Source organism: Procambarus clarkii, chromosome 83, assembly GCF_040958095.1.
Source record: "Procambarus clarkii isolate CNS0578487 chromosome 83, FALCON_Pclarkii_2.0, whole genome shotgun sequence".
Lineage (NCBI taxonomy): Eukaryota > Metazoa > Arthropoda > Malacostraca > Decapoda > Cambaridae > Procambarus > Procambarus clarkii.
The window spans coordinates 14,329,855-14,348,644 of NC_091232.1; the positions used below are offsets into that span (position 1 = coordinate 14,329,855).

General features: G+C 46.9%; 1 protein-coding gene across 1 annotated transcript; it reads right to left on the reverse strand.

Moving 5' to 3' along the window:
- Positions 1-17,036: 17,036 nt before the first annotated feature.
- LOC138358401 (mucin-6-like) lies at positions 17,037-18,062 on the reverse strand. The gene has a single exon (XM_069316242.1). The coding sequence runs from the start codon at positions 18,060-18,062 to the stop codon at positions 17,037-17,039; it is 1,026 nt and encodes a 341-aa protein (XP_069172343.1).
- Between the last annotated feature and the right edge of the window lie 728 nt (positions 18,063-18,790).

An 18,790-nucleotide genomic window follows, 5' to 3' on the forward strand; every position in this document is an offset into this window, starting at 1 on the left:
GGAGAGAGGGTGAAGAGTGGGTGAGAGGAGAGAGGGTGAAGAGTGGGTGAGAGGAGAGAGGGGTGTAGAGAGTGGGTGAGAGATATGGGCCACCAATCATAATAAACAGCGGCTCTATGATCTTGTAATTTCTCCCATATCTTAAACATTTTTGTGCATTAACAAACGACATATCAATGTATAATTATTTAGATATTGTAGATATTGTAATAGATATTGTAATGATTTGTTTTACTAGCTGAAATTATAACTATAAGGTGTGTTGGTTAGATGTAACTGTTAATGTAAAAATCCTCCCTGGGGTAGGATTAAGACCTTTTGTGGCCTTTAAACCTCCTTATCCTACCACTCATAGGATGACTAATCCCCTTATGGCGACAACAATCATGACATTGTTTCTTTTAAACGATTTTAATTTTCAAGCAGCGTAAAATAAGGTTCTTGGCGGCCTGTACCACAGTACAATAATTGCAAAATAGCTTATAATTGTCATATCCAACGAAATGTTGGTTATGTATAACAAAATAACTGACATATGAAATACACACACGAATGCCGGTCGTGCCGGTCGGCCGGTCGGTCGGCAGGGGAGCCGGTCGGCCGAGCGGACAGCACGCTGGACTTGTAATCCTGTGGTCCTGGGTTCGATCCCAGGCGCCGGCGAGAAACAATGGGCAGAGTTTCTTTCACCCTATGCCCCTGTTACCTAGTAGTAAAATAGGTACCTGGGTGTTACTCAGCTGTACGGGCTGCTTCCTGGGGGTGGAGGCCTGGTCGAGGACCGGGCCGCGGGGACACTAAAAGCCCCGAAATCATCTCAAGATAACCTCAAGATATGCCGAACATCACAGGAGAGAATCAGACGGTTGTTCAATCATAAGGAATCAGACCTCCTTAGTAGCCAATCACCAACGGAATCAGAGCCCAGGAACATACCTTCATGATCCCGTCATCAGCCAATCAAAAGTAAAGGTTAATATCCGTCCAGGTCTACGATTCATTCATGGCTGTGGCAGCTGCCTGTAAGGGCGGGTTGTTATTTGCTTCATCGTCAAGCAACAACTGTAAATGTAAATGCATAAATGTAAACGCGCAGGACTCGTAATTCTGTGGCGTGGGTTCGATTCCCGCACGAGGCAGAAACAAATGGGCAAAGTTTCTTTCACCCTGAATGCCCCCTGTTACCTAGCAGTAAATAGGTACCTGGGTGTTAGTCAGCTGTCACGGGCTGCTTCCTGGGGGTGGAGGCCTGGTCGAGGACCGGGCCGCGGGGACACTAAAAGCCCCGAAATCATCAAGATAAACTATCTCCCAGGGGGAATAGTCTCGTTTCTCTCAATTTTTGCATCGTCAGCAAACATTATGAGGAGGATTAAGACAGAGGGAGATAGGAAGAGGCTGCAAGATGACCTAGACAAACTGAAGGAATGGTCCAACAAATGGCTACTAAAGTTCAACAAGCAAGTGTAAAGTAATGAAACTAGATGTAGGGAAAAGAAGGCCAGACACGGTACCGAATGGAAGACAAAGTGGTCCATGAAATGGACAGAAAGATCTAGGAGCTGATATCACACCGAACCTAACTCATCAAGCCCGCGTCAAAATAATATCAGCGGCGTATGCAAGGCTGGCTAACATCAGAACTGCCTTTAGGAATTTGTGTAAGGAATCATTTAGAACCTTGAATACCACATATGCAAGACCAATCCTGGAGTATGTAGTTCCAGCATGAAGTCCATGCCTTATCAAGCATCAGACGAAAGCTGGGGAAGGATCAAAGGTATGCCATTGGACTAGTTCCAGAAGTAAGAGGTATGAGTTATGAGGAAAGGCAGCGTGAATTGCACCTGACGTCGCTGGAAAATAGAAGAGTTGGGGGGAAGGGGGGGGGGGGGAGCCATGATTAACACAAATTTTTCATGGGAATTGACAGGGCAGATAAAGACATTATTTAACACGGGTGGAACGGGTACAAGGAGATACGGGTGGAAACAGAGTACCCAAGTGAGCTAGAGGCATCAGAAAGAACTTTTTCAGTTTCAGATTAGTTAACAAATGGTGCATTTGGAAATGATGTGGTGGAGCCTGACTCCTTACTCATTTTCTAATGCAGCAGTTTCATGAGGCCTTGTCAGAGACCGGGCCGCAGGGACGTTGATCCCTGAAATCAGCACAAGATAACCCCCAAGACATATATGACGAGTCTAATAGGCTCAGGAAGCTGTGCACCAGTTGACTGACAGTTGAGTGGAGGGACCAAAGAGCCGAAGCTCAAACCCCGCAAGCACAACTAGATGCGTATAACTAGGTGAGTACCGTCTCAGCAGCAAGCAGCTACCGTTTTGCTAACAAGCAACTACTTTTTCCATGTAAATATTGGTAGTAGTATGAACCAAGCACAAATTGTAAAAATAATTGCATACAGACTTCTATTTCATGTCCATAATTGTTGCTAATTCAAACGACCCCTCTCCCTCCCTCCGCCTCTCTAACACCTTACATACACAACATTACGCTGTAGTAATTTTATAATTCTTTAAGTTTTCACCCTAACATATGCCAGTGTTATCTTGAGGTTATCTTGAGATGATTTCGGGGCTTTAGTGTCCCCGCGGCCCGGTCCTCGACCAGGCCTCCACCCCCAGGAAGCAGCCCGTGACAGCTGACTAACTCCCAGGTACCTATTTACTGCTAGGTAACAGGGGCATAGGGTGAAAGAAACTTTGCCCATTTGTTTCTGCCTCGTGCGGGAATCGAACCCGCGCCACAGAATTACGAGTCCTGCGCGCTATCCACCAGGCTACGAGGCCCCCTGTAGGGTGAAAACCTAGGAGGACAAACACTGCACAAAGGTACCAAAATACTCCCTCTCGGTCTTGTACTCACGCTCTCAACACTCGCCCCTTCTCAACACTCACATACTACGACACAACCCTCCATCACATCGCTCCTTTGATGTGTACATGTATTTCCTCCTACACCCCCTATTCCCACACCCCACCATTCTATCCTTTCATCCACAGAGAAACTCTCTCCATTCAGTCTACTAATCCTCTATTCACACCCCCAGCTGACCCAGCCACTACCTCACACAACTTCCCTCATTCCCACCTCTGCTAACGACTCATAATTGTTGGCGTTATGTCATAGCTGCTCGCTTCCTGAACTTGGCGATGAGACATGAGAGAAAATGGGGAGGGGGTGTTGGGCGGGGCGACATGGGAGGAGGGGAATTTTTTTTCTACCACAGACGTGGCCACACATTTACAATGCTAACCAGAAAAATTACATTTTCTTCTGTCCTCCATGGACGGAGGTTAGAGATCTGTTAGACTCATTGTTCAATAAATCACTGAACAATCAACTACAGAAGGGTGTCTGTAGTGCTTTTAAAATGCTAATCTAACCTACATACATAATTACACAATTACACAGGTACGTCTGTCCTACATGAACAGTGTTTGAGGTATACGGGAGAAGGGTAGAGCCTCTAAGCGTTGAGGCACTCGACCAAGTGAGAGGCGGCGAGGCACTCTACTAAGTGAGAGGCGGCGAGGCACTCTACCAAGTGAGAGGCGGCGAGGCACTCTACCAAGTGAGAGGCGGCGAGGCACTCGACCAAGTGAGAGGCGGCGAGGCACTCGACCAAGTGAGAGGCGGCGAGGCACTCGACCAAGTGAGAGGCGGCGAGGCACTCGACCAAGTGAGAGGCGGCGAGGCACTCGACCAAGTGAGAGGCGGCGAGGCACTCGACCAAGTGAGAGGCGGCGAGGCACTCGACCAAGTGAGAGGCGGCGAGGCACTCGACCAAGTGAGAGGCGGCGAGGCACTCGACCAAGTGAGAGGCGGCGAGGCACTCGACCAAGTGAGAGGCGGCGAGGCACTCGACCAAGTGAGAGGCGGCGAGGCACTCGACCAAGTGAGAGGCGGCGAGGCACTCGACCAAGTGAGAGGCGGCGAGGCACTCGACCAAGTGAGAGGCGGCGAGGCACTCGACCAAGTGAGAGGCGGCGAGGCACTCGACCAAGTGAGAGGCGGCGAGGCACTCGACCAAGTGAGAGGCGGCGAGGCACTCGACCAAGTGAGAGGCGGCGAGGCACTCGACCAAGTGAGAGGCGGCGAGGCACTCGACCAAGTGAGAGGCGGCGAGGCACTCGACCAAGTGAGAGGCGGCGAGGCACTCGACCAAGTGAGAGGCGGCGAGGCACTCGACCAAGTGAGAGGCGGCGAGGCACTCGACCAAGTGAGAGGCGGCGAGGCACTCGACCAAGTGAGAGGCGGCGAGGCACTCGACCAAGTGAGAGGCGGCGAGGCACTCGACCAAGTGAGAGGCGGCGAGGCACTCGACCAAGTGAGAGGCGGCGAGGCACTCGACCAAGTGAGAGGCGGCGAGGCACTCGACCAAGTGAGAGGCGGCGAGGCACTCGACCAAGTGAGAGGCGGCGAGGCACTCGACCAAGTGAGAGGCGGCGAGGCACTCGACCAAGTGAGAGGCGGCGAGGCACTCAACCAAGTGAGAGGCGGCGAGGCACTCAACCAAGTGAGAGCGCCAGGTGATCCTGTGGTATTGATATCGTAGTTAGGCCTACAACCTGTTTAGTCAATCCCAAATAATAAATCACATTTAATTTAACTAAAACGTCAGTACGAAAGCCTGATATAAACGAACGATAAGGTGAGAACAGACGAGAACAGACGAGGACAGGCGAGGACAGGCGAGAACAGACGAGAACAGGCGAGAACAGGCGTGAACAGACGAGAACAGGCGAGAACACATTTTGACAAACTGTAATCTAAAAGAAACGCGTGACGTTCCATCGCAAAGGGACAAAGGGTACAATTAGACTGGCGTCAACAGTGTCGTTCTGTCATTAGCGAGGATAATTTACTTTAGAACGCGAATCTGAGAGTTTTTAAGCCAGTAATTTTTCCTGCGCTCTGTTATTACAAATTCGTGGATCTGCCTGGCTGGTGTAATTGTAAAGTATTCAGAGATACACTTTCAGGCGGAGACAGAGACAGAAAGCGAGAGAGGGAGTACATGGTGTGTGTGTGTGTGTGTGTGTGTGTGTGTGTGTGTGTGTGTGTGTGTGTGTGTGTGTGTGTGTGTGTGTGTGTGTGTGAGTGTGTGTGTGTGTGTGTTTACTAGTTGTGTTTTTACGGGGGTTGAGCTTTGCTCTTTCGGCCCGCCTCTCAACTGTCAATCAACTGTTTACTAACTACTTTTTTTTTCTCTCCACACCACACACACAAACACCCCAGGAAGCAGCCCGTGACAGCTGACTAACTCCCAGGTACCTATTTACTGCTAGGTAACAGGGGCATTCAGGGTAAAAGAAACTTTGCCCATTTGTTTCTGCCTCGTGCGGGAATCGAACCCGCGCCACAGAATTACGAATCCTGTGTGTGTGTGTGTGTGTGTGTGTGTGTGTGTGTGTGTGTGTGTGTGTGTGTGTGTGTGTGTGTGTGTGTGTGTGTGTGTGTGCGCGCGTGTAGGCGCACTTGCTTATCGTACTTACCTATCAATGACTACGAAGAAGTGAGGTTTTGCTCTTTATGCCTCGCCTAATAGCCTTGTTGAACCTGTTTAGTTATAATTTAATAATTTTTTATATTTAAATTCTGTTAAACAACATTGTATTGACTCTGGCCTTAAAGTTATGGATGGAGGTGGCTTCCACAGCTTCTCTCTCTCAGTGTATTTTACTTCTTGACCTCACTTCCAGGGTACGAACAAGTCCAAACATTTCTTTGACTTTTTTGAGTTTCCAGCTTCCACTTACTCCTCTCGTCCTACTTTCTCTAACCTTAAATTAGCTGCATTAGTCCATTTCGTCAATTTTCCTCAGTATCTTTTATGTTGCAATCATGTCTACTCCATTTTCTCTATTCCAGGATTGCGAGTTCTAGTTCCTTTAACCTATCGTCATAGCTTAATCCTCTTAGCTCTGGCAGTAATCTTTGGGCTTATGATTTACAAGATATTAATTCCAGCCTGTTGTTGCATATTCCAGTTTTGGTCTAAAATATGTTGTGCTCATTGTATTGAAAGAGCCCTCTGTGTGTGTGTGAGGGGGGGGGGGGGGTATACGCGCTCCCACCCAACTATGCTTTAAAGATTCAGTAGGTTCAGCCCGTGTCCGCCCGTCCTCTCCAGATGCTGGTTGCCTTTGCTATGAGTCGTAAGTTCAGGGAAAAAAAAAATTGGAAAATTTCATAGGCGTCATAATGGCGGGAGATAAGTGTCAGTGACAGAAATTTGTGGCTTCAACAAGTGCCACTCAATAAGCGAAAATGTTTACTTAGTTCCCTGCCTGTCTTTGTCTAGTTGCTGGATTGTCAAATAATATTCCACCCATTGGCCAGTACTTCCCTTCCCCCCCCCCTTCTCTTTGACACCCCCCCTTCTCTTTGACACCCACGCACCTGTCACCCCCCCCTTCTGAACACCCATGCCCCCCTACCCCCCCCCCCTTAGTATGCCAAATTTAAATCTACTGAGAAGATGATGGCACAAGGGGGCCTCGTAGCCTGGTGGATAGCGCGCAGGACTCTTAATTCTGTGGCGCGGGTTCGATTCCCGCACGAAGCAGAAACAAATGGGCAAAGTTTCTTTCACCCTGAATGCCCCTGTTACCTAGCAGTAAATAGGTACCTAGGAGTTAGTCAGCTGTCACGGGCTGCTTCCTGAGGGTGGAGGCCTGGTCGAGGACCGGGCCACGGGGACACTAAAGCCCCGAAATCATCTCAAGATAACCTCAAGATAACAGTGAAATGCCGTTACGTGTGGCTTTAGCTGTTATGCCAACAGGTTTAATACTTACAGGTGTTACCATCAATATGAACAGATGTTAGTTACAATAACGAAAAAGGACAGATGATATGTATGTTAGCAAGACCAGGATTAAAGTTATAAACTTTTTTTTAGGTAGGCCTGCAAATGAAAAAAAAAACAGATACGGGTACACAAATCAATGATAAGTATGGAGTAACGTACTGTGGCGGGAGCTTTAAAAGTTCCCGACGGAAAGAAATTCATACTTTAGGTGAAGCTGCGTCCTGATTGGTGGGCAGCAGCCGTGTGCAAGGGAGCCGCGCATGCCTTGGGCAGAGGAGACAACCGCACCTGTCAGAGCGCAGGTGTTTACCTATGACGCCACCCGCTAGAGTCTGGGGACCACTATCTACATTGTTATTTGAACACTTGTTACCTCTACTTGTTACTGAGCCTCTGTTACTTGTACCTATTTCTTAGCACATGTGTTCTGACCGCTATAACGTATGAGATGACCACCTCACTCTTATAATCAAGACTTAAAAAAATGCAGGTACAAAACATTTGTGGAGAAAAAGATATAAATATATTTAAATCTATGACAATTGATCTTGAGGTTACTTTCAATTGGTTCTGTGGATCATGGTCTCCGTAGCCCGGTCTCTGACCACGATAATGAAACCGCTACACGCAGCTTGACGTAGGAAACAGTCTGTTTGATCAGGTTCCTTATAGTGTTTATCAAGTTCAATATTGAACGTTAAAAGACGACGGCTAGTAACGCCCCATATATTTTGAGGGCGGGTGTTTGGTCCCTTAATGTTTATAGAACCGTCTCTCAGAGTTCCCGTGGCACCACTTTCCTGTCAATATATTGCGTTACATATTTACAAAAGTATTACCACGTCTGTTATACCCACAGAAGCCTGGATACCAGTTCCATGCGCGAGTCGTACACATTCATTTAATTCTGGATCACTGTTCAGTAATCTCAGATTATTATTCAATAAATTTAGAATAATTGTTGGCTGCGTTTTGGAAAACATTTTTACTCCTGTCCGATTGTCACATTAAAATTTATAAATTTTTCAAAATCTATTATATTTTACAATAAAAATGTGCACATTTCCTGCACTTTTGCTTCAGCTTATCATACATAATAACATTCCATTATTGTTATTCACGTCAATATTATGTATTCTAGTTCAGCTGAACAATGTCACGACTACACAAACTTAACTTTGTTCTCTCCAGTTCAGGCCTAACTCAAGAGTACCAAACAATATTGCTCTCTCTAGTCAGGGGCCACCACAATGCCCGTCTATGTACCTTGGTTCTCACTACACTACAGAGACAGGTCTACATACAATGGTATGAGCCACATACCATGATTGTCATAACCCCAGAGAGCCACCCCACATACCATGGCGTTCCCTCTCCATCTTGCTGCGCCACCATGCTAGACTTAAGGACCCTCTTTAGTGCCACTTCCATGACGCCTCTCTTGTGCTTTCCTCAAATCAAACTTTTGTAAATTGGCTGCAGTTTTTACAGTAATTACAAACACACTCTCCATCTAGTCTATATCAGTCATTCATGACGGGAAAATCTTGTATTTTATAGATGGAACTTACGAAATTTACCCTAATTTAGAATAACGCATTCCAAGTACACTCCTGCTTGTAAGTGGGCAGTTGTAAAGACAATTTAGTCCTCTTATCCCCATAAGACGACCTGTCAGGGCGTTTACTCTGATGTGTATGATGTCTTTAAATTAAAGTCAATGCGTGTAAACTTTGTCCCATAACTTTCTTAGAGAATGTTCTTAGTTGAAAGACAAGGAGGGAGAGAATGACAGCTTGTGTATCAAAGTACAATAATATATCGATATGTTAAAATGTAAAATGTCTCTATTGTCATGCACGACATAAGGAACGTTCCCGCCAAACACACACCGAAACTACGACGTTGGTACAACGTTCGAGCAAGTTTTAACACCTAACCAGTTATAACAACCAATATAGCAAGTTGTAACAGCGTTCTAATACGTCATAAACACGTTAAGCCAAAATGTAACAACTTTATTACACGTTGTAACAAGCGGAAAACAGAGACAGTTTCGGTTTGTGTTTCCAGGGTTCTCACGACGTGTGTTAACCTGACATTAAAATCTATTCGATTCCACGGCATAACTCTGCACTATAATATTTTATATTGACTTACCAAATGTTCAACCATTCATTATGATGCCTTTAGGATTAAAATACACAAATTAGATTATATATTTAGAACTTCTGAGAAAACTGACCAAATATTTTCCATTAAAAATATATTTTTTTATTCATACGCAGTTACGTTTTGTCGCGGTGCTGGTTGGGTCAAGCTGAGCAACGTCCAAGAGTCTTGGACAGAGTTTAGTCTCCGTGGTGTAGTGGTAAGACACTCGCCTGGCGTTCCGCGAGCGCTATGTCATGGGTTCGTATCCTGGCCGGGGAGGATTTACTGGGCGCAATTCCTTAACTGTAGCCTCTGTTTAACAACAGTAAAAAATGTGTACTTGGATGAAAAAACGATTCTTCGCGGCAGGGGATCGTATTCCAGGGACCATAGAATTAAGGACTTGCCCGAAACGCTACGCGTACTAGTGGCTCTACAAGAATGTAACAACTCTTGTATATATCTCAAAAAAAATAAAAGAAAAGAGGGATTGGAGTTTAAGCTAAGAGAACTATCAACCACAGGAGGACCATTAGCTCACCCCCAACCGAAGAATCTTCTACAAAACCAAAAAGTATGCTTTTGACAAGCTCAATAGTTGATGGTAAACTCTTATCTAATATACACTGAGAAAGTGGGACACTACAAAGTGTGTATAACCCTCCAGCGGTCTCCTTCTCGGTATCCTTCTTGAAGTTAGGTTATCTTGAGATGATTTCGGGGCTTTTAGTGTCCCTGCGGCCCGGTCCTCGACCAGGCCTCCACCCCCAGGAAGCAGCCCGTGACAGCTGGCTAACTCCCAGGTACCTATTTACTGCTAGGTAACAGGGGCATTCAGGGTGAAAAACTTTTCCCATTTGTTTCTGCCTCGTGCGGGAATCGAACCCGCGCCACAGAATTACGAATCATGCGCGCTATCCACCAGGCTACGAGGCCCCCTTGTGTATACACTAGGAGCCTCCGCTGCGTCACTAACATGCTAAGCATCAAGCGCCCCGCTTGCGCGCATTGTGTTTCCGAAGCGTTTGTGCACCAATTCTTTTCAGTGACATAACGTAAAACCTGCTGTACACTTTGGCAGGTCGGGACAAGAGTGGCCTCGCTTCTTACAGAACGGTTGCTCGATCTCCATGATAATTATTCACCCTGATAGTATAGTCCTTAAAGCATATCCCGCCAAACACACACCGAAACTACGCCGTTGGTACAACGTTCGAACAAGTTTTAACACCTCCTAACCAGTTATAACAACCAATATAGCCAGTTGTAACAACGTTATAATACGTCATAAACACGTTAAGCCAAGATGTAACAACTTTATTACAAGTTGTAACAAGCGGAAAATAGAGACAGTTTCGGTTTGTGTTTCCAGGGATACCTCTGTACACCATAGATGTAGGGAGGTATACGGGTTTGCACCGGTTATACGGTTTTCATGCACCGGACAACAAGTCCGGTGGTGACAAAGACCCAGATCGGTCGAGACGTTTATCTTTCTTATCTATTTCTCTGTGGATTTTCCGCATATATATATCGCCCCGCCCCGCGAGGCAACACGAGGCGAGGCGCGTCAGTCGGCAAGGCGAGGCAACGCGAGGCGAGGCAAAGGCGAGGCAAAGGCGAGGCAAAGGCGAGGCAAGGAGGAGGCAAAGGCGAGGCAAGGAGGAGGCAAAGGCGAGGCAAGGGGGAGGCATAACGAGGCGAGGCGAGGCATAACGAAGCGAGGCGAGGCATAACGAGGCGAGGCATAACGTTAGGCATAACGAGGCTATATCGTTAGCATAACGAGGCGAAGCATAACGAGGCGAGGCGAGGCATAACGAGGCGAGGCATAACGAGGCGAGGCATAACGAGGCGAGGCGAAGCATAACGAGGCGAGGCGAAGCATAACGAGGCGAAGCATAACGAGGCGAAGCATAACGAGGCGAGGCATAACGAGGCGAAGCATAACGAGGCGAGGCATAACGAGGCGAGGCGAAGCATAACGAGGCGAGGCATAACGAGGCGAAGCATAACGAGGCGAAGCATAACGAGGCGAGGCATAACGAGGCGAAGCATAACGAGGCGAAGCATAACGAGGCGAGGCATAACGAGGCGAGGCGAAGCATAACGAGGCGAGGCATAACGAGGCGAGGCATAACGAGGCGAGGCATAACGAGGCGAAGCATAACGAGGCGAAGCATAACGAGGCGAGGCATAACGAGGCGAAGCATAACGAGGCGAAGCATAACGAGGCGAAGCATAACGAGGCGAAGCATAACGAGGCGAAGCATAACGAGGCGAAGCATAACGAGGCGAGGCATAACGAGGCGAGGCATAACGAGGCGAAGCAAGGCGCGTCAGTGGGCGAGGCGAAGAGTGATAGTTTGCAAGATCAAGATGAGACGCAAGTGTGGTCGTGACGCAGGTAGGCAGCAGGGTGTAGCCTCCTGGCTTGTTCCCGGGTGTCGGGGCCCAGTCCGCCCAGGGTACCCATATTGAACCGTTACACAAGTGTAAACATTGAGCACAATGCAAGACAAACAAAACTCTTAAAAGCGAGTAGATGCAGGTAAATATCCTCTACTTTCATTTTCTTTCAAACAGTTCTCACCTGTTATGGAGAAGGTCCCCAGCAGAAGCAGTACCGGAAGTCCTCGTAGGTTCCCCATCGTGTCCCTGGAACGAGATCCTCTTCTTCTAGTCGCTAATTACTGGCGAACAATTAGCGTGTTCACACAACTCCCACAGCACGCGTGTTGAAATCCACAAGAAATTAGTGCACTTTTAATCGTACCAACAAGGACAGAGAGTACGCACAAGCGATCGCTACCAAGGACCACTTTCCACTTCGTATTATCGAGAGCACAAGTGGTATATCGACAAAAATCCGTGTTGATCCACCTCAGAGTGTGACACGATGCAGGAGTTCCTTCCCCGCCGAGAGCTCAGCCAGTACTGGGAGACTCGTAGAGCGCGAACCAAGGGTAGGCAGAGCGCAAGTCAGGCCGCCCTTGGTGGCGTTGTGAGACTTGGCTTGTTTCGAACTACCACTTGACCCAGAATAATAATTAGAACTGTAATGCAACAACTCGTCCTAATCAACAAACACCAAATGTTCGTTAATGCAGCCCTCAAACCCCTCTTGTTTATGAATGAAAACACATTACACACGACTCACAAACAACGACGTATGTAATATTCTCGAGCAGCGCTTCGTGCAGCGTCCTCTGCTCGAATCGTACCTCTCTCCTTTGCTTCATCCATGCACTGCAAATGCCAGTAATTGCCAGCGGAAACTGCCCATGTAACCTAACGTAAGTTAGGCCTAACTATTCAACACTAATATGTAAAAATATTAACGTATTTGAGAACACAGATTTTAACTACGCAGAAAGTTAAAATTGATGACAGCGTCATTGCCTAGCCTGAGGACAGCTTATTATGTTCGCATCTGTGAGAAAGATTGACTCTGTCAGGGTTTTGATGCACAAGTGAAATACTGACATTAAAATTTGTATCAATAGTTCACATACAGTGAATGTATGATTACTTAAGTGTAGTTACAGGATGAGATGTACGATCGTCGTGTCCCGTCTTCCTAATACTCTTTGTGGTATAACGAATTGAAACTCCCTGTTGTAAAAGTATTTGTGTGTACGTCTGGTAACATACTACATTTGTAAATGAAGAAATGTATATGTTTATCTCTAAGAATGTTCGGTAATATGTTTATTGCTTGTGATGTGTCTATGTATGAACACGTTGTATTGAACGGGGTGAGAATAGCTTGAGCTACCTCGTCCCTTTGTGTGTGTTTAAATAGATACAATAAACATATTTCAATTTCAATGTTGTATGTGTGTGTGTGTGTGTGTGTGTGTGTGTGTGTGTGTGTGTTTACTAGCTGTGTTTACTAGTTGTGTTTTGCGGGGGTTGAGCTTTGCTCTTTCGGCCCGCCTCTCAACTATCAATCAACTGTTTACTAACTAACTACTAACTTACTAACTATTTTTTTTTTTTTTTTTTTTTTTCCCACACCACACACACACACACATACACCCCAGGAAGCAGCCCGTGACAGCGGGCTGTGTGTGTGTGTGTGTGTGTGTGTGTGTGTGTGTGTGTGTGTGTGTGTGTGTGTGTGTGTGTGTGTGTGTGTGTACTCACCTACTTGTGTGCGCGCGCGCGTGCTTTTAAAGGGAGACTTATAATTATATTTTTGCGTGAGCTCATATTAACAAGCGTTCACTCGCTTTTGTATAATGAACTATAATGAGCACCTAGACAACAAGCCTACCCTATCAAAGGACAATACTCATTAGTCCGAGCAACGGTCAATATTGCATCGTTTTAATTTCTATAAAACAACGAATTTATTTTAGGCTGTGATCGATGGCGTAAAAACTGCTGAGCATTAAGTGGGAGGACAGGACGCCCAGCAGAACGTGCAAGTGTCTTAGGTCAGACATGTGATGAGTTCACATAACTCATCATGGCTCCTAATGACCTTCTCGTATGATGAGTTCTGTTTGACTTAATAAGAGATGCTAAGTAAGAGTTACAGTTGCCTCACGGACCTCATAGCAGTCATCTTGAGATCTTGAGATGATTTCGGGGCTTTAGTGTCCCCGCGGCCCGGTCTTCGACCAGAAATCCACCCCCAGGAAGCAGCCCGTGACAGCTGACTAACACCCAGGTACCTATTTTACTGCTAGGTAACAGAGGCATAGGGTGAAAGAAACTCTGCCCATTGTTTCTCGCCGGCGCCCGGGATCGACCCCAGGACCACAGGATCACAAGTCCAGCGTGCTGTCCGCTCGGCCGACCGGCTCCCTCAATTCGGTCATGTGGCCAAGCGTGAAATTCACCATCATTAACTGCTATGAATATTAGATAATGTCATGGTTGGGAGGTTAGTTTGTGTTGCTGGGCCAGGGTTGCTCTACATAATGTATGCAGAGTTGTTGCTAGTGCGTAGTGGTGGGAATGTTTTAATGAGATAAGAGGGACTCCCCGGTCAGCCTCAAGGGGCCCTTCCTTGTTAAGTTGTGTCTCAGGAAGGATTAGAGGCAGTTATCATTGGAATTGCCTCCAGCGCTTGGGCCCCCCCTCGCATAAAGTTTCTGAAATTTAGAGCAGTCTGATACAAGCGATTCACTTCTAATTTCATAATTGGTCTACCATCAGACCACCTCCTCTCACTCCTACCACACACCACCTATCTTACCCCCCCCCTCACACCCAAACAACATCCATCTTTTCCCCACACAACATCCATCTTTTCCCCACACAACATCCATCTTTTACCCCCCACAACATCCATCTTTTCCCCACACAACATCCATCTTTTCCCCACACAACATCCATCTTTTCCCCCACACAACATCCATCTTTTCCCCACACAACATCCATCTTTTCCCCACACAACATCCATCTTTTACCCTCCACAACATCCATCTTTACCCCACACAACATCCATCTTTTCCCCCACACAACATCCATCTTTTCCCCCACACAACATCCATCTTTACCCCACACAACATCCATCTTTACCCCCCACAACATCCATCTTTTCCCCACACAACATCCATCTTTTCCCCCACACAACATCCATCTTTACCCCCACAACATCCATCTTTACCCAACACAACATCCATCTTTACCCAACACAACACCCATATTTTCCCCAAACAGCACCAGTAGTTCCCCACACACTACCCAATAAACTTGCCCCTCGGGGCAAAATGAAAAAAAAATTAATCACCCACTCTTCCCCCCCCCCACACACACACCACCACCACTCCTCCCACTCACCACCATCACTCCCACTCATCACCATCACTCCCATTCATCACCATCACTCCCATTCATCATCTACGTCTCCCATCAGAATATCTTGGTTACCTGTGCCGTTTCTCAGAACCGTTATTAACCCAACATTTGTTGCTGTTTTCCGTACGAGGTTCAGCAACAGGTTGTAAAGATCTTGTGACTGCACGCGACTTTGATTAGACAATGTCACGCTCTCGTATATTTTCCTCTGTAATGTCGTTTGTGAATTGGGGGTCGTGGCATGTTTTTTAACAGTTATTCATCATGATGTTGCGAAGAAGTACACCATAGTGGTATTCATCATTGTGAAGTATACTACAATGGCATTCATCATATATCTTTGTGAAATTTACCACCGTGGTTTTCATAATTGTGAAGTATACCACTGCCATTCATCACTGTGAAGTATACCACTGCCATTCATCACTGTGAAGTATACCACAGAGCCATTCATCATTGTGAAGTATACCACAGTGGCATTCATCACTGTGAAGTATACCACAGTGGCCTTCATCACAGTGAAGTATACAACAGAGGCATTCATCACTGTGAAGTATAGCACAGTGATATTCATCACTGTGAAGTATACCACAGAGCCATTCATCACTGTGAAGTATACCACAGTGGAATTCACCACTGTGAAGTATACCACAGTGGCATTCATCATTGTGAAGTATAGCACAGTGATATTCATCACTGTGAAGTATACCACAGTGGCATTCATCACTGTGAAGTATACCACAGTGGAATTCATCACTGTGAAGTATACCACAGTGGCATTCATCACTGTGAAGTATACCACAGTGCCATATATCACTGTGAAGTATACCACAGTGCCATATATCACTGTGAATTATACCAGTGACATTCATCACTGTGATGTATACCACAGTGCCATATATCACTGTGAAGTATACCACAGTGCCATATATCACTGTGAATTATACCACAGTGACATTCATCACTGTGATGTATACCATAGTGACATTCATCACTGTGATGTATACCACAGTGACATTCATCACTGTGATGTATACCACAGTGCCATATATCACTGTGAAGTATACCACAGTGCCATATATCACTGTGAATTATACCACAGTGACATTCATCACTGTGAAGTATACCACAGTGCCATTCATTACTATGATGTATACCACAGTGGCATTTATCTTATTCATTTTAATTATACATTGGATAATTTTCTTCTCTAGATTCTGGTATACAGATTTAATCATTTTCTTCGTGAACATCATTAGTCTTACATTTAGAGTTGTAAAGGAACCCTGGATGACAAGATCAAGTCTGAACAAATGTAAATTTAGAGCCAAATTTTTCACAGTCCTTCACAAATATGCATTTACTAATAGGACTATAGAGACAACAATGTGAGAATAAACGTTGCCCAAACGCTTCTTTCCTGTCACTGGGATCGAACCCGTAATGCGCAGTGTAGTGTGTGTGGTGTGTGTGTGTTTACTAGTTGTGTTTTTACGGGGGTTGAGCTTTGCTCTTTCGGCCCGCCTCTCAACTGTCAATCAACTGTTTACTAACTACTATTTATTTTTTTTCCACACCACACACACACACACCCCAGGAAGCAGCCCGTGACAGCTGACTAACTCCCAGGTACCTATTTACTGCTAGGTAACAGGGGCATTCAGGGTGAAAGAAACTTTGCCCATTTGTTTCTGCCTCGTGCGGGAATCGAACCCGCGCCACAGAATTACGAATCCTGCGCGCTATCCACCAGGCTACGAGGCCCCGTGTGTGTGCGCGCGTGTGTGTGTGTGTGTGTGTGTGTGTGTGTGTGTGTGTGTGTGTGTGTGTGTGTGTGTGTGTGTGTGTGTGTGTGTGCGTGCGTGTGCGTGTTTATTACCTATAATAAAGTACACATTACTAAAGCATTCTGCTAAATTCGCAGCAATAAAATTCAATAAAGATAACACATATATTGCCACATGAGGTGGCTGCATAGACCCATTACGTGCGTGTTGCGTTGAGTTACGAGCTTCCATAAATAACATCCAGCTCTCACCAATATTAATACATCAATTCGAAGCTATTACATATTGATAATATTCTTACATTAATTATTAATAACAATGGCTGCAAAATATTATATGACGATAATCATATAGCAAAATATTTGTAAATTACCGAATACCGTATGAAACGTATTGACAAAATTTGTGTTCATGAATTGTTAAAGTTTAATTTTGAATACTAATCACGTGATATCTTTGATGAAAACTCTTCGGATTAACAAGATATTTCTCAGTATGAACTCCTCTAAGATTCCCCTCCGATAGTAGAGCTTCAGCGATCCTGAGGCGAAAACCATGAATTTTATATTATTGGTGGGCGTGGCTGGTGATGTCCCGTGTGTAGTGGGCGTGGCTGGTGATGTCCCGTGTGTAGTAGGCGTGGCTGGTGATCTCCTGTGTGTAGTGGGCGTGGCTGGTGATCTCCTGTGTGTAGTGGGCGTGGCTGGTGATGCCTCGTGTGTAGTGGGCGTGGCTGGTGACTCCCGTGTGTAGTGGGCGTGGCTGGTGATGTCCCGTGTGTAGTGGGCGTGGCTGGTGATCTCCCCGTGTGTAGTGGGCGTGGCTGGTGATCTCCCCGTGTGTAGTGGGCGTGGCTGGTGATGCCTCGTGTGTAGTGGGCGTGGCTGGTGATCTCCCCGTGTGTAGTGGGCGTGACTGGTGATGCCTCGTGTGTAGTGGGCGTGGCTGGTGATCTCCCCGTGTGTAGTGGGCGTGGCTGGTGATGCCTCGTGTGTAGTGGGCGTGGCTGGTGATCTCCCGTGTGTAGTGGGCGTGGCTGGTGACTCCCGTGTGTAGTGGGCGTCGCTGGTGATGCCTCGTGTGTAGTGGGCGTGGCTGGTGATCTCCCGTGTGTAGTGGGCGTGGCTGGTGATCTCCTGTGTGTAGTGGGCGTGGCTGGTGATGCCTCGTGTGTAGTGGGCGTGGCTGGTGATGCCCCGTGTGTAGTGGGCGTGGCTGGTGATCTCCCCGTGTGTAGTGGGCGTGGCTGGTGATGCCTCGTGTGTAGTGGGCGTGGCTGGTGATGCCTCGTGTGTAGTGGGCGTGGCTGGTGATGCCTCGTGTGTAGTGGGCGTGGCTGGTGACTCCCGTGTGTAGTGGGCGTGGCTGGTGACTCCCGTGTGTAGTGGGCGTGGCTGGTGATGTCCCGTGTGTAGTGGGCGTGGCTGGTGATATCCTGTGTGTAGTGGGCGTGGCTGGTGATGCCTCATGTGTAGTGTGCGTGGCTGGTGACTCCCGTGTGTAGTGGGCGTGGCTGGTGATCTCCCGTGTGTAGTGGGCGTGGCTGGTGATCTCCCGTGTGTAGTGGGCGTGGCTGGTGATCCCCCGTGTGTAATGGGCGTGGCTGGTGATCTCCCCGTGTGTAGTGGGCGTGGCTGGTGATCTCCCGTGTGTAGTGGGCGTGGCTGGTGATCCCCCGTGTGTAGTGGGCGTGGCTGGTGATCCCCCGTGTGTAATGGGCGTGGCTGACGGTCCTCCGTGTGTAGATCACTGGAACATTCCTACCAAAGCCAGTTACTGTGACGTTACAGGAGCAAAAATAGCACGAACATTTACGTCATGTAAGGTTTCGTTCAATCCAGATTGAACAGAGGGAGCCGGTTGGCGGACGAAGTTCAGTGATAGTTTTGCTAAATTGTTCAAAGCCATTAAACTGTCGACAGAAACTAGGATGCTCTCGACCAAGTAACTACTTGGAATATTGGTCAGAGGGGACAACGTACTGACCCAAGACTTCGAAGGGTTTGGAATTAAAAAATGATTATGATCTATACATTGTAACATTTCTCCCTGATATCTAGGGCTTCGACGACTCAATTGACAGTTGAGTATTGCTCGTTTAGTTCCTCTTGTAGGGCACACGTCTCCCTAACTACTGCACGGGTTTTCCATTCAGTTGGAAATTTAAATTAAATTGTGCCCCGAGGGGCGAGTTTAT